Here is a 17,500-nt window from a genome sequence, read left to right on the forward strand (position 1 = left end):
CATGCCTTGGATCCACGCGTAGCAGCCTTCTGCTGGTGTCACACGGGTCTAATGCACGTTTTTTCACCATTTTGCATTCGTTCCAGATGATGGTCTTCGATGCTGACAAACCGCTGGCCATTGCGTAGTTATTTGCAATATTAAATATTGGTTCTTCAATATTTGAAGAGGGCACGCGGTCGAAGGGGATAAAAAGTATCTTATAGCATACAGTCTCCTGAATCTGATCTACCTTCCCACCAATTTTCAGCCTAATCGGTTCAGCCGTTCTTGAGTTATAAATGGTGCAACTAATACGAATTTATTTTATATACATAGTACATATATAGTATATAGAAGAGAACAGTGCCAGTCTAGACTTCGTCAAGTAAAGACGCGCCAGCAGCTAAGCAACAGCAAACGCAAACCTAACAACAAAATCCACGCAGAAAAACATTCAAGTGCACAAAGCTAATTCCAAAAAAGCCAATAACAAACACACCAAGTGAAGTTACAAGTCCAAGTGAAGCGGGCAGCAGCCCAAGCTCGAGCGCAATGTCGCGACCACCAGACCAAAAATTGCTCACACAGTGGGACAAAACAGCATTCTTAGAACCAAAATACATATCAATAAACAGAAAAGATAACAAATCTTTCGAAAACACCTCCCCTTTTATAATAAAAAAAGTCATAGACTACCAGTGTTGCGGTGAAGTAGACTCGGTTAAAAAAATCAGAGACGGATCACTTCTAGTCAAAACAAAAGGAACAGCCCAGGCTACTAGACTTATGAAAATCACCAAATTCCACGACTTCGAAGTAATAGCAACCGAACACAAAACACTAAACTTCTCCAAAGGGGTAATCTACTCCAACGACTTGCGGAACATTGATATAGACGAAATCAAAAAAGAACTCAAACCTCAAAAAGTCATTGACGCAACCAAAATACTTAAACAGAAAGACAACGTACTCCATGAAACCGGACTCATCATCGTCACATTCGACACACCAACTCTACCTCAACATCTAATGATCGGTTATGAACGAGTGAACGTACGTCCTCAAACACCCCGCCCCCTTAAATGCCACAACTGCCAAAAATACGGCCACCCTTCTAAATACTGCAGATCCCCAAAGATCTGTACTAACTGCTCAGAAGTGCACCCTGCTGACGATGAACTATGCTCTAAGCCAAAGTTTTGCAATAACTGCAAATTCAACACCGACATCCAGAATAACCACAGCCCCATAGACAAAAATTGCCCAGAATTCCTCAAACAAAAAGAAATCACAATAATCAAAACAATCGAAAAAGTAGACTTCACTACCGCAAAGAAAATTTACCATCAACGGAACCCCCATCAATCCACACCATACGCTGAAGTAGCCCGCCATCAACAACCAAAACCTCATCTCACTGAAACACCTACCTCATCATCGCCCACCTATAACCAATCACACCAAATAAGACCAATCAAAGACTACGGAGACATCACCCCAAACACACATCCAATCAACCCTAAGCCAACTTCATCCCAACTACACCCCCCCAGTCAACAACAAGAAATGGATATGGACATCGAAACTACGCTAAAAATACCAAAAACTCGAAAACTATCCAAGATTCTGACCGTAAACTCAGAAGCCAGACTAAGGAAAAAGACAAACTTAACCTGGTTACCAAACACCTCAAAGCCAAAGATAAAACTGAAAAAAATAAGACCCCAAACGCAAACCTAGCCCTTTTATCAAATAATGCATTAGCAAACCAAATTTACAGCGAAGACGATCTTTAAATATCAACCCAAACTAGTAATTACCACTAAGCCCTATCACTAAGAAAACAAAACACTACTCCCACTAACTTATAATGCTCAAAATAATCCAATGGAACATCCACGGATACAAGAATAATTATATAAAACTACAAACACTCATGAAATCCCACAACCCTCAAATTATTGCATTACATGAAACCCACATAACGAACCCCATCTCACTCCCAATCCCAATTAACTTTAGCCTATACTGCAACAACAACCCCACAAATGCTTTCGGTGGCACAGCTCTCCTCATTCACAACTCCATCTCCCATACCCAAATTCAACTCAACGCAGACTTTGACGCAGTAGGCGTCACCATAAGGTCCAAATCAAACCTCAATATCATACAACACACAACACATTTACCCACATCGATCTCTCACTTGCAACATCCAGAATTGCTCCAGAGATCCTCTGGCAAGTGATAGATGACCTTTACGGTTCTGACCACTTTCCCATCTTACTTACACTATTCAACACTCCCTCTCCCTATCCCCCCTCCCCCTTCACCACTAAACCTACTTTCAATCTCAAAAACGCAGACTGGGACCTCTTCAGGAAACATACAGCCCGCTCCATCTCCACAACTCAATCAGATAACAATGTCAATAGAGAAGCCGCCCTAATAAAAAAAATACTTATCAAGGTGCCCACCGTTCTATCCCACAAAACACCACCTTCTCTCTCACCCGCACTGTTCCCTGGTGGAACAAACAACTTTCACTCCTCAAAAGAGACAAAGCCGTAAAATGGAACTACCTCAAGCACAACATTAGCAACCATAACATTATAGAATACAAAAAATCAAAAGCGTGTTTTAAAAGAGCAATTAGAGAAGCCAAACGAAAATCGATCCTTGAGTTCACAACCCATATACACCCAAACTCAGATCCAACCACAAAATGGTCCAACATCAGACGTCTCTGCGTTCTTAACCCCACTAAAAATATCCATGCCATTCACAACCCGTACACCCAATCACAAACAACCTGTCCCGAAATAGCCAACTCCTTTGCCCAGACATGGTCAGAAGAAGCAGACGACCTCAACTTCTCCCCAACATTCCTGTCCAACAAACTCCTCATTAATACCCCTTCTAACTATAACCCAACACCATCAGCCCTAGAAATCGAGAAAGACATAACATTAATCGAATACACATCAGCACTGTCCACCTTGAAAGGCAACACTCCTGGTCTAGACCGAATTTCTTACTCTATGCTAAAGAACTCACCCTACCCTCTCAAAACCAGAATCCTAACCCTTTACAACAAGATACTCGACTCCTCCATCCCACAATCCCTTAAACTCAGCCTAGTCCTTCCCATCTTAAAACCACAAAAGCCCCTAGCCGATATCAAATCTTACAGACCCATCTCCCTAAAATCATGCCTAGCCAAAACTCTGGACAAGATTGTCGCAAAAAGGTTGTGGTGGTTTGTTTTAAATAACAACCTGATCCACAACAACCAACTAGGGTTCAAAAGAGGCAAATCTGTACTAGACAGTCTACTTTATGTAGACCACCTAGCTACCAGAGCTATCGCCCTGAAAAAACACCTCACAGTCATCTCGCTGGACTTCACCAAAGCCTTCGACAGAATTGGTATTCACACCGAAATAAACCAACTAAAACGAGGGGGAACGTTGTGAGTTGCTGCGGACACCGCAACTCTACAGTTATACCCGATACTAAGTCATTATGGCTCTCCTCCGGCAGACGGCGCTAATATTAAACGACACGACAAAGAGTGCGTGCGAGAGAGACAGAAAATCAGTCTGAGCGTGACGTCGGGCGCTGCGTAGCCACTGCAAATTGATTTGTTCCTTTTGGCTATAAAAATGATCTGATCTGATCCAGATTCAGCAATCTGATAGATATGGTCATTCTCTATGATTCTGCGTTTTCAGTTTTCTCGAATCTGCAATATTGTGGATGCAACAGATTTTCGTCCTTTGTGGGGGCGGATGGGGGTGGGGCGAAATTTTGAGATAAAGGTTTTATAGTGAGTTCTAACAGAAGTGCGGATACTCTAGCCTTAATAGTCTCTGAGATTTGTGGTTGCCTCAGATTTTCGTCCTTTGCGGGGGCGGAAGGGGGTGTGGCGAAATTTGGACATGAAACGGTCAAGGTCCGATATCACAGGAGTGTGGATACCAAATTTGGTTGCTCTGGCTTTTATAGGTTCTGAGATCCTTGAACTCATATTTTGCAATTGGCAAAACCGACCATGAAACCTGTGTGTTAGAGTGAGACAGAGGGAGAAAGAGTGAAATTGTTTTCGTTATTCTGGCTATATTAATTATACGATCTGGTTCAGATTTTGCACTCTGTAAGATATAGTCATCTTCTACGATTCTGCCACAGATTTTCGCTCTTTGTGGGGGCGGAAGTGGGCGGGGCAACGTTTTGAAATATTCTTGTAGCAGTGACATATCACAGAAGTCTGGATCGTTGCTCTAGTTCTTGTAGTCTTTGAGCACTAGGCGCTAAAGGGGACGGACAGACAGACATGGCTCAATCGACTCGGCTATTGATGCTGATCAAGAATATATATACTTTATGGGGTCGGAAACGATTCCTTCTGGACGTTACACACATCCACTTTTACCACAAATCTAATATACCCCAATACTCATTTTGAGTATCGGGTATAAAAAGTCCCACAACTAACATCCAAACAATATTTAACCAAATAGACGACTGGTGCAATCACTCAGGCTCAATCCTCTCTAAAGAAAAATCCCAACTCCTTCATATATGCCGCAAACACAACTGCAAACCCAAGATACTCACCGGTGGCACAACCATCCAAGCTACCCACACACTCAGAATCCTAGGGCTCACAATCAACCCTAAATACAATTTGATCTCTCACATCAACAAACTCAAAATTGACCTTGCTAAGCCACTAGGCATTATCAAACAGCTGTCTTCATTTAAATATAACTGCCACACTTCATCATTAGTGCAAATCATAAAATCCATAATCATTTCCAAAATAGATTTCTGCCTTCCCATATGGATTTGCTCCCAAATCCCAACTTAACCGCCTAAAAACCATCCTAAATACAGCAATAAGAGCCGCCCTTGGAGCATTCCGTACCACCCCCATAAATAATATGTTAGCTGAAACCAACATCTTCACCATTGAAAGCAAACGAGACTACCTTACCGGGAAAATCTCCAAAAACCTCATCCACGGAAAATCCACCCCCCTAAATACCCTTACCAAAAGCCATAAAAGAAAAAACCGACTGCTCAGCACGGTAGACAGAGCCATACAAGTGTCCCAAAAACACCTCATCCCTTTTTCCCCAATCAGAACCTCAACATCCAAAAAATTCAACATCCTTAACATCCACAAATCAACAAACATCAACCTCTCCAACCACAACAAAAACACTACCGCTACAATAGTCTTCCACCAACTTTTCCACTCTATCAAATCAGCTCTCCACAAACACAACTTCCTTTACACAGACGGCTCCAAAGCCGGGGACATTACCAGCTACTGTATTACAAACGAGTCAGCAGTAATAAAAACTGGATTGCTGCCAACAAACTCATCTGTACTCTCCAGCGAAATAATTGAAATACACGAAGCCATCTTATTTACCCGATATAAACGTGGAAAATATGCTATCTGCACCGACTCCCTCTCCTCTATCACCTCAATCAGGAACCCCAACAATCACTCCTTCTACGCCTCCTCGATCAGAAACCTATTATCCACCCACTTCCCTAAGATCCTAATAATCTGGATACCCAGTCACATAGGCATAAAAGGCAACGAATTTGCCGACTCTATCCTTAATAGAAGGCACCAGGTCATATTTAATAGACTGAGACTGGGCCACATCAAGCTGACAAACGCGCACTACATTGACAAAACATTGCCCAACACGTGTCGATTGTGCCACAACTCGAACATAGACTTACGACACACACTATACACCTGTCCCTCACTCTCACCACAAAGGTCCCTATCATTCAATTACAACGACCCCATGCACCTTATCGCAAACCCCACCAACTCAAATTCCAAAATTATCCTCAAATTCCTTCAAACCGTAAATATCCTCCACAATATATAACCGAACACACTGTAAATAAATACTCATCCCAAGTGGAAAAGCACCCTTTCCTCAAAAGAAACTCGTCATTTCGGGGCCATTTCGTGTTCTGACACCTTCAAGTTATAACATTTGTCAACCAAAATAATTATTTTTTCATAATATGGTTTCGTGGATTATTAGCATGATAGTAGTCAAGACGTACGCGGATTTATCAACATTATAATGCATCAATTCATACAGAAAAGTATATATCCTATTCATCTAGCCGGCCAATTCACTTGCGCCCAACGCCCAACTATGAGTTAAATTAAAGGAGTCCACAAAACGAAACGAATGCGACGCAATAGCCTCAGACAACTGTGTTATCTTTCATTGCTTGGGCTTACCGTACGCATAGCAAAGCAACAACTGAAAGCTTATTGCTGACAAAAATTTTAAATTTTATATCTCAATATTTTAACAATATATTAAGCTTATTTTGGTATTTATTTTTCTCTTCTGAAACAAACAAATTATCGAATCGAATTCAAATGCCACGAATTCATCAAGCATCCCTGGTAGAAAGTGATCAATGAAAGATCCAAGTCACTACAAGTAAATTTATTATAGTATTATTTCCTCACCAAAAAAAGGTACTATTCGGCCCTAGAGTGGGTCACGTGTCTGGTGGAGATTCTCGGCTTGTGTCGGATTTAAGAAGTGTGCTTCGTGTTGGAAGATTAAAAGGTTGTTTGTCCAGGAGCTACGAGAACAAGAACTATGACGACTTTTGCCACTTGTTTTCCGTGGCTGTGCAACAAAAAATAATATAATAAACAATAATCAAATAAAGAACTTAACATCGTCACAAGCTTTGAAGCTTTTTGAAAATTTGCGTATCGTTTACGACCGTACATATGTATGTCGTTTAGTCGACTACCCCCTACAGGCCAAAACGGAGAAAATAAACAAATTTTGTTTTTAAAATATAGGTTTTTTAATCTTTGATTTTAATCAGCGTTGTATGAGCGGGTTTAAATGATTTAAGAAGTGCTTATTTAAGTTTGTAGGAGAAATATTCCTCCAGAGCGTACAATTGTACAATTCGTACACTAATCTTTTAATGGTTGTATTCCACTAGCAAAAAAAACAACAATAAATTTGTGTTGATGTTGTTTGTTTGCCAGAGTTTCTTTCATTTCTTGGCTTCCGGGCTGCGAACTACAAACCAATCCACGCAACGGAATTTATTTAAAGCCCGAAAAAATTAATTAAGAACCTTTAGAAATTACATGCAGCTATATATGTATAAACTATATATATACATTTTAACACAGCCTTTCGTTAAATTATAGTACACGCACACAAATAGTACATAGGTAAGTTATTAAAATTGTTTATTAAATTTACATAAATTGCTTTTATACACGTAAAGTTTATTACTTTAAATTTAAATTAGACTATCAACACATCTATGCACAATACATTTTTAAGTTGTCCTGCTTTCCGTTCAGTGAATCATTATTGAAGAACATAAATACTCATTTACAAATGTAAACATGCATGCAATAAAACGTCCCCATATACATAAATATGTATATTCAAACAAGACCGTAATGTTGAAAAGATGAGTGGATAGAATAATTTGGGTATACGTCTGTACATACATGCACGCATATTTAAAATGTGTACCTGGGGTCTGGTAAAGTTAATTTCTTGCTGGCCCTTGCAGCTGGAGTGCATTTTGACTTCTCCATTGCCATCAGATAGCTGACATCAGCTAACACAGCTTCCAAGTCCGCCATAGCCTTAATATATTTTTGTTTACGTTGACTTCTCTTTCATTCACGTAAATTATCAAATATTGTGTTAAGTTTAATTTGGTTGATTGAACCAATTCTAAAGAATAGTTATTTTTAATTAAAAAAAGTTGATGTACTAATTTATTTCTGACAACAAAAATAAATAGTATGTATATATTTTTCGTTAAACACTTCTTCCTCTTAACAAAAATAGTCGACTAGCAATCGATATTTTTTAGCATATCGATATCCACAGTGGAAAATATAGATATATGGCATTCCTAGCAGCGATTTAGATTTGGGTACTAACCATATAGATGTGCCAGTTCATACTACGAAACGTCACACGCTGGGTTACCAGTCTGAGAACCCCAAAGACTTGGGCTCTGGCGTTCAGGTGCTGACGGGTCATCATGAGAGAGCGCCGAGAGAAGATCTTTGCATGCCTTAGTACACACGCAATATGTTTCGACAAAAATATGTGTTGGTAATTGCTACATCTTCATCATCCATTACAAGAAAAAAATTAATAAATCTTCCGCGCAAATTTAATGTACTTGTTATTGGCATCAGCTGTTTTTGACGGATGGTGCATGGTGGATGGCGGATGGTGCCAGTGTGAATCGGAGCTTCACATCTGTCAAAAGATCCCACCATTCCTCCGGGATTGGCACAGTGTGCAGAGCCTATAAGGTTTTGCATTTCTGAAACTTTCCCAGTTATTCCATCATCCATTTTCGACGTTCCTAAATCGCACGTTGCTACGCGATAGTTAGCCGATGTTTTTAAAATGCAACTCCGAATAATTGTCATTCACAACGAAAAAATGGTATTCACTGCGAAAATGTAAATCATGATAGTGACAAAATGCAAAAAACACAACAGCAATAACAGCAGCGGAAACAGAACAAAAGAGCGTAGTTTATAAATATATATGAAATGGAAGAAGCATCAGAAAATTCCTCCAGCAGTGGTACGTTTAATAGATATATTTGTTATATATTACTTTGATTATATTATGTAGCATTAATACACAAGGCAGCACATACGAGAACAGCTGGCGGCTGGTTGAAATGGACTGCTGCACTACAGAACCTGCTAATCGACAACTGGCAGGAAAACATTGAAGATCTGCGTGGAGCACGTAAAAATTGCAGATGTTGCTGAGTTCTTTTCGGACATCATCGAGTTTTACCTGGATGGTTCCTGTAGCTCCAGCCCCTTTTCTGGCAACAATGGGCCCCCGCCAAAGACAACCAAAAAGGACGACATATCTTAGCTGCCGGAGATCGCCAAAGAGCGACTCGAAGAGCAGGAGGACCATCACAGGAGGTCGGAAAAGGTGGTCCAGGTCCTAATCAGCACGCAAACACAATTTCAGAATAATTTGTTGGAAGCTATAAAAATAAAAATAAATAAGTGTTTAATTTTCGTTTCTTGATTTCGATCCATCGTAGCCATTCACGCCGTTATCAATTTTTACGGATGTTAGGTAATTGGGCGACATGTACTCCTCCGAAAACTCGTCGATATGTTCTCTGCAGAACTCGTGCACACACTGTTTGGAGGCACACTGAAAAGCCTGCCATTTGTTCGTTACTCAGAGGACGAAACCAACGTGTATAGCGCAATGGCGATGTGCTTTTCCGAAGCAATTGCAGCAGTTTGTAGCCTTTTTCCGCAGCACTTGCAGCCGATTCACTAAAATCTCAAAGCACGGCCTCTCCATTCGAAAACTTTCTTTGAAAAACTCCTCTTTGTTTTCAGGTACATCATTCTCCCAAAACGTCCCGAACCGCTTTTAAAAACACTTTAAACTTTGGTTGAAGTTAGCAGAAGAAGTACTCACAAACGACCACAACCATTCTCGCTTCAGTTTTTATTGGGCAGATACCCAGATTTACTAGTCATCTCATCCTCGTCAAAGTTAAATTCATCATCTTCATCATCTTCATCATCATTCATTTGCAGCAACATTATTAGTTGATGCAAGAAAATATTTTTCTGTTGAACCACAGCCAAAATATTTGCCAAGTCTTCATTATCCATTTTAGGGGGAAAAAAATGTACAAATCTTCCGCGCAAAAATATTGTGTACTTGTCGGCATCAGCTATTTTTGACGGATGGTGGATGGTGCCAGTGTGAAACGGAGTTTCACATCCATCAAAAAATCCCACCGTTCCCCCAGAGCCTATTAAGGTTATCCCTGAGCTAATATGCACGATAAAGGTGTCAAATTTATCTGATTGCATCATCTTTTGCAAGTGCAAGTGTCAAAGGAACACTGATAAAAAAATGTATTGTAATTACGGCAAAATGGCCGTCAGCCATCGTGTGCCACAGGGGGGACAAACGGATGACAGGTCGGCTCGCACAACTGTAAACTCGGAACTCAGCATCCACTTCGGTTAGTAATACCCGGTGCGGCCTGCGTCCCACACCCCCTCGGACACAGTGGGTTGCGAGCGAACCGTCACCCGCCGTAACTGTACACACCGGTGGAAGTGCGACTATACTCTCCCCGTGAGGGCGGCTGGAAACAGGTCGAATGGTAGTCGGGCGGAGAGAAGAAAAATCTCAGTGAAATTACCCCAATCCAAGGTGACACTGTTATATGCCGAGGGATGCATGGCCGGGGGGTGCCCGGTCACTAATATGCGGACTCTGGATACCTGCCGACCTCCAGTTGAAATCAGGCTTCCCGGGGCAAGCGGGCTATGCCTACCCCTTCCCGCCTACTCGTACGAATAACTATGAAAAGCTAAAAAAATATAAAAAACAACAACACCGCAAAGGAGCTCGGTACTCCTTTTAAAGTACCGGAGGGACAAGACCATCCAGTCGGTCCACCTGGCAGCCTCAGCGAGGGGGGGGGGGGGCCGAAAAGTCAATCGGGTGGCTCCAAGGGCGAGTCGGGTACCGGGGATGTTGCTAAGCAGAGCTAAATCGCGGCTGGTAAGCGCTCCGGGACCCAAGAACCCAAGGAAGCCCCGACAGGTAGCGTCCCTGCACAACGGAGAGGAAAGCCGTCGTACCAGGACAATGACCAATGAGGACCACAACTACAAGTCGTCAGCCGAAGGAAAGGAGCAGAGGCTGTGGGCATCCTCAATCCTGCAACATTTCCAGCCAGCCAAGGCCGGAAAGGGCGCAGCCAAGGCCCCCAACAAGCGGCAACGCTCAGCGCCGGAGGATTCTGCTAGTCAGCCAGGCCAAGCCCAGCAACCCAAGCGGGTGAAGACCCACCTCACGAACCAATCGTTCGCTGAGGTGGCGAGGGGAAAGATCCTAATCGGTGTCCTTGACAGGGGCGCCGAGGACGGCCATGTCCCTCGCGACAAGTGGCACCTGGTGGAGAACGAGCTCCAGGACCGGTTCCTTCAGGAATTGGAGGAGAACAGCGGACCACCGCCAAAGTGTGAGGACGCAGAGTGGCATCAAGGCAAGGTGAAGGCCATCGCCTGCCAAGACGCTCGCTCTGCGGCCCTTTACATGAAAGCGGTGGCTGCTCTCAAAAAGAGGTTTATCCAGTGGCGAAACTGGAGGCCGTGAAGTGGGAAGATGTCCCCAGCCGACCAAGAGCCAGAGCATGGGTCTCGGCTAAGCCCGCAGAGCCTGAAAAGAGAGCTCCTCGCAAAGACGGACGGTGTGGGTGACTACGGTTACAAAAAGGTCACATTAACCACCTACAAGTCCGATCGAAAGGGCAGGAAAGCGGAGATCGAGCCAGACCCGGAGCTGCCGGATATCCCGAAGGAGGGGGCATCGTGTGAAACGGACAACCTGTCGTCGGATGCGGCGTCCGTGATGTCGGACGACATCTTGGATGATTACGCGTTCCATGAGAGCGACTAAGCCAGGGGTCTCAGCCACATCGTTGTCAGGCAGGAGCCGGAGTCCCCCGACACCGATCTAGAAACTACAATGGTGGAGGTGAGGCTCAGAAATGTCATTGACGCTGCTGCAGATAAACCTTCACCATTGTAAGGCAGCATGCGCTGCTCTACTGCTCCACCTGGCCAAGGAGCCGACATAGTCCTCATTCAGGAGCCCTGGATCCTCGGAAACAGGGTCTCCGGTCTGAGGACTTCTGACCACAAGCTATACGTAGCTGAGACCGCAGGTAAAATTCGTACCTGCATTCTTGCAAAAAGAGAGTTGCACTTATTTTTGCTCCCAAATTTCAGCAACGAAGACCACACCGCAGTGAGCCTCGAATGCCAGGAGTGCTCATTGAGGATCTGCTTACATAGTAACATTGTATCCTGGAGGGTCCTGGAAGAGGAGTCATTCTCGGACCATAGGTACGTGGAAACTGTTTTCTCCTTCTCAGTACCGAAGCCAGTTCAATTCCGGAACATCAGGCGGACAAACTGGACTCGGTACTCTGATTACTCTCGGAACTCCGGAAAGCCTCCCGGATACTCTTCAATAAAGCTAAGGCTGAGAACGTTGAGCAAAACTGGGCCGAGTACAAGGCCAGTCTGTCGTCAAAGGAACTTAGGAACGCCAAACGCGCCTCCTGGCGTAAGTTCTGCAGCGAAATCGAGAACAACTCAGAAGATTCGCGCTTGCGCAGAGTGCTCTCGAAGACAACACAAACCCTGGGCTAATTGAAGAACACCGACCAGTTCTGGACTACGTCCAGCGATGTATCTCTAAATCTTCTCCTAAATACTCACTTACCTGGCTGCGATGAAAACAGATCCAACTACTTTGCGCCTCCTTCTGTCGTCTCAAATGCCCTCCTGAGCCTGCTAAGCCGGGAGAACATCTCCTGGGCGATCAGAAGTTTTAAACCTTACAAATCCGCGGGCCGAGACGGCCTTTTCCCTGCCCAACTGATTCACGCGGGTCATAAAGCCATTAACTGGCTCAAAATAATTTACGAGGAATCTTCTCCCATGGGTGCATCCCTAACAGCTGGCTTCAGACCAAAGTCGTATTCATACCCAAGGCAGGCAAGCACTCGCATACTGCCCCAAAAGATTTCAGACCCATTAGTCTATCGTCTTTTCTTCTGAAGGCGATGGAACAGCTCCTGGGGCTGCATCCCACGGCGTGTATTCCGCCCAGTCTGATCTCGGACTCCCAGCATGCCCAGAAGGCGCCTTTAATAATATCCTTCCGACCGCCATCACGGGAGCACTGTCGGATCAGGGGGTTGACTCCAGGACGGTGAGCCTGATCGATCAGATGCTGCAGTGCAGGACGGTTGAGGCATCACTGAGGACGTCAACGTGCACCAGATTTGTCAGCAGAGGCACACCGCAGGGCGGAGTCCTCTCGCTCCTCCTATGGAAAGTGGCAGTGAACACACTGCTGCGGGAGATATCAGGGGGTGGCTGCCGTGTGGTGGCGCATGCGGACGATGTTGCTATAGCCCGACTATATACACCGACATCATGCGACCAATCATGCTCTATGGGGTGGTACTTGGTGGCCAGCCTTAGACAAAAGTAATTGTCTTAACAGACTCAGTAGAGTTCAACGCATGGCAGAGCTATGGGGGGGGTTACGCACTACTCCTGGGGAAGCCCTGGATACCGTGCTGAACGTCCTCCCTGTAGATCTCATGAGTAAGAAGGTGGAAAGCGTCCGTGGTTGGGCACTCGGGAGTCCTGATAAGACTCCCGCAATTACCAGAGAGGACAGGTTACTGTATCCCTAGTGATCACCTCTCGACGCCCTTCTAGGTATCAATCCCACCTAGGGAGGACTGGGAGATGGGCGAACCAGGACCTGCAAATGCGGTTCACTTCTACATTGATGGCTCAAAGTTGGACGGCCGCGTGGGAGGCGGAGTCTACTGCAGCGAGCTGAACATCAGTCATTGCTTCAGGCTCCCGGATCACTGTAGTGTGTTCCTAGTGGAGGTTGAAGTCATCAAGGAGGCCATTTCTATCGTCTCCAAACTACTTCTTGACACGCACTCAGTGTGCGTCTTCTCGGACAGTCAAGAAGCTATTAAAGCTCTAGGCTCAATATCGTTGAACGCAGGTCTCTGTACGAGATCGCAGAGCAGTTAGATCTCTTCCTTATATGGGTCCCCGGCCACAGGGACATCGAGGGGAACGACGCCGCCGACGAGATAGCCAGGCAGGGTACTACGACTCCTCTCCTGTCGGAGAGCAAGTAGCGATGCATTTGGCTACGTGCAGGCTCCTAACGCACGAATTGTTCGAGCAAAATGCCAATAGGAGATGGCAGCAAACAGTTTCCTATAAAATCTCAAGATTGATATGGCCATATTGATCGAAGAAGCGCTCAGCAGAGCTGTATAGCCTCAGCAGAGCACAGTGCTCTGCAGTTACTCGAGCCATTACGGGACACTGGCAGATCGGCACTCAACCTGCAGTAGTCTGCTCTCACGGTTTCAGGCAACGAGATGGGGCACATGCCCATGCGGCAACCTCTTATAGGTCCAAGTGAGCTTGGGGGGCGGGGGTTTCTTTATCTCCCCCTCCCGGCTACCGCCTTAACCTAACCTAACCTAACCTAGCAAGCAAAGGAAAAAAGTGTTGTCAGTTCTTTGCGAGCACTGGATAAAAGTCCTGAGTGTTTATACATCCAGTAATCGTGGTGTGCAAGGTTACATTTAACTTCAAAACTTACTCTGACGTAGGTCTGTTGCAAATATATGGCGGGCGGCAATCAATAGTTCTTTTCTAAGATGTGCTGCTTCTTTGGGACAATTGGCCATCAGGTTGAGCATCCCATTTGTTACAGATAGCGAATTAGCTATAACCACTTCCTAAAAGTTAAAACGAGGGGGAACGTTGTGAGTTGCTGCGGACACCGCAACTCTACGGTTATACCCGATACTAAGTCAGTATGGCTCTCCTCCGGCAGACGCCGCTAATATTAAACGACACGACAAAGAGTGCGTGCGAGAGAGACAGAAAATCAGTCTGAGCGTGACGTCGGGCGCTGCGTAGCCACTGCAAATTGATTTGTTCCTTCTGGCTATAAAAGTGATCTGATCTGATCCAGATTCAGCAATCTGATAGATATGGTCGTTATCTATGATTCTGCGTTTTTAGTTTTCTCGAATCTGCAATATTGTGGATGCAACAGATTTTCGTCCTTTGTGGGGGCGGAAGGGGGTGGGGCGAAATTTTGAGATATACGTTTTATAGTGAGATCTAACAGGAGTGCGGATACTAAATTTGGTTACTCGAGCTTTAATAGTCTCTGAGATTTGTGAATATCCCCAGATTTGCATCCTTTGCGGGGGCGGAAGGGGGTGTGGCGAAATTTTGAAACAAACTCGTCTCGGTCCGATATATTAGGAGTGTGGATACCAAATTTGGTTGCTCTAGCTTTTATAGTCTCTGAGATCTAGGCGCTAATGTTTTACTCTAAGCAAAGCCGCCTATGCTACGTGTGTGTTAGAGAGAGACAGGGCGAGAAAAAATTAAATTGTTTTCGTGATGCTGGCTATAATAATAATACGATCCAATTCTGATTCTGCAATCTAAAAGATATAGTCATCTTCTACGATTCTGCGTTTTTTGTTTTCTCGTATCGTCGAAATTGTGGGTGCCACAGATTTTCGCAGGGGCGGGGGGCAGAAGTGGGCGGGGCAAAGTTTTGAAATATTTTTGTAGCAGTGACATATCACAGAAGTCTGGATCCAAAACATCGTTGCTCTAGCTCTTATAGTCTTTGAGCACTATGCGCTGAAGGGGACGGACAGACGGACGGACGGACAGACGGACAGACGGACGGACGGACAGACGGACAGACAGACATGGCTCAATCGACTCGGCTATTGATGCTGATCAAGAATATATATACTTTATGGGGTCGGAAACGATTCCTTCTGGACGTTACACACATCCACTTTTACCACAAATCTAATATACCCCAATACTCATTTTGAGTATCGGGTATAATAATTAATTATAATTATCACGTTAAATTACACATTCGAATCTTTAAATTACCTGAAATATTCGTACAATGTATGCCAAAAATTACAATGTTTTGATTTGTGCACCCATGAAGTCGAAAAAGGTTTCCTTCTGAGTCGAATTTCTGTAAACAAAAATGAATACATTTGTTTTTAATTTTATGTACGTATGAAATTAATTCAATGACATGTATAGTAAAAGTAGATGTGCATTTACGTAGCGCTTTTACGACAAAATGTTAAAAAAAACGAGGGGGAACGTTGTGAGTTGCTGCGGACACCGCAACTCTACAGTTATACCCGATACTAAGTCAGTATGGCTCTCCTCCGGCAGACGCCGCTTATATTAATCGACACGACAAAGAGTGCGTGCGAGAGAGACAGAAAATCAGTCTGAAAGTGACGTCGGGCGCTGAGTAGCCACTGCAAATTGATTTGTTTCCTTTCGCTATAAAAATGATCTGATCTGATCCAGATTCAGCAATCTGATAGATATGGTCGTTATCTATGATTCTGCGTTTTTAGTTTTCTCAAATCTGCAATATTGTGGATGCAACAGATTTTCGTCCTTTGTGTGGGCGGAAGGGGGTGGGGCGAAATTTTGAGATATACGTTTTATAGTGAGATCTAACAGGAGTACGGACACTAAATTTGGTTACTCTAGCCTTAAAACTCTCTGAGATTTGTGAATATCCCCAGATTTGCAACCTTTGCGGGGGCGGAAGGGGGTGTGGCGAAATTTTGAAACAAACTCGTCTCGGTCTGATATATTAGGAGTGTGGATACCAAATTTGGTTGCTCTAGCTTTTATAGTCTCTGAGATCTAGGCGCTAATGTTTTACTCTAAGCAAAGCCGCCTATGCTACGTGTGTGTTAGAGAGAGACAGGGCGAGAAAAAATGAAATTGTTTTCTTGATGCTGGCTATAATAGTTATACGATCCAATTCAGATTCTGCAGTCTAAAAGATATGGTCATTCTCTACGATTCTGCGTTTTTTGTTTTCTCGTATCTTTAAAATTGTGGATGCCACAGATTTTCGCCCTTTGTGGGGGCGGAAGTGGGCGGGGCAAAGTTTTGAAATATTTTTGGAGCAGTGACATATCACAGAAGTCTGGATCCAAAACATCGTTGCTCTAGCTCTTATAGTCTTTGAGCATTAGGCGCTGAAGGGGACGGACAGACGGACAGACGGACGGACGGACAGACAGACAGGGCTCAATCGACTCGGCTATTGATGCTGATCAAGAATATATATACTTTATAGGGTCGGAAACGATTCCTTCTGGACGTTACACACATCCACTTTTACCACAAATCTAATATACCCCAATACTCATTTTGAGTATCGGGTATAAAAATGAAAATTTCAAATTTTTTTTCAAATTTCAAATTTCCAAAGTAGCCTTATATTCAGCCAAAAGATATGAGCCATACAAATGTGGTTTGGGAGCTTGGGGTTAAAAGTTTCAAAACTTTGCGAATTGAAGGGGGACTGAGTGTAAATTTTCAAAGTAATTTAATTAAATTTATGTATTAAATTAACAATTATCTGTTAATAATGGTACTTAGTTACTAAAGGCGGAAAAAGATAAGTTAAAAGTTAGCTAAATTTAAATGATTATAAATATTGCATGCAATTAGTTTAAAAGTCAGTTCAGGGGATAGGGTTTGACAGAGGGAGTTATAATTATGGCATAAAACCCTAAAAGGTTCATGATCAGCATAATTAGACCTACATATGGGTAGACGGATAGGCCTAAAAGTACGGGTAGGTCTAGATGGAACGGCCAAGTCAATCTGACCCAAGAGAGTTTGGGAGTCAACAGTCCCAAGAAGGAGCTTGTGCACGAACATTACGCCATTGCATATTCTGCGATGGTGCAACGACGGCAGGTCAATAAGATTTAGCCTAGACCG

At 43.8% G+C, this 17,500-nt stretch overlaps 1 protein-coding gene across 1 annotated transcript in view; it reads right to left on the bottom strand.

Moving 5' to 3' along the window:
• LOC6602044 (G protein-coupled receptor kinase 1) overlaps positions 1-7,767 on the bottom strand; it is a 272,725-nt gene extending 264,958 nt beyond the window's left edge. Inside the window, exon 1 of the mRNA XM_026985719.1 lies at positions 7,557-7,767. Within this exon, the coding sequence (XP_026841520.1) occupies positions 7,557-7,669 (113 nt within the window). The 5' untranslated portion in view covers positions 7,670-7,767. The remainder of the gene's footprint in view (positions 1-7,556) is intronic.
• Between the last annotated feature and the right edge of the window lie 9,733 nt (positions 7,768-17,500).

Source organism: Drosophila persimilis, unplaced genomic scaffold (genome assembly GCF_003286085.1).
Source record: "Drosophila persimilis strain 14011-0111.01,24,50 unplaced genomic scaffold, DperRS2 tig00000002-arrow-pilon, whole genome shotgun sequence".
Classification (NCBI taxonomy): Eukaryota; Metazoa; Arthropoda; class Insecta; order Diptera; family Drosophilidae; genus Drosophila; species Drosophila persimilis.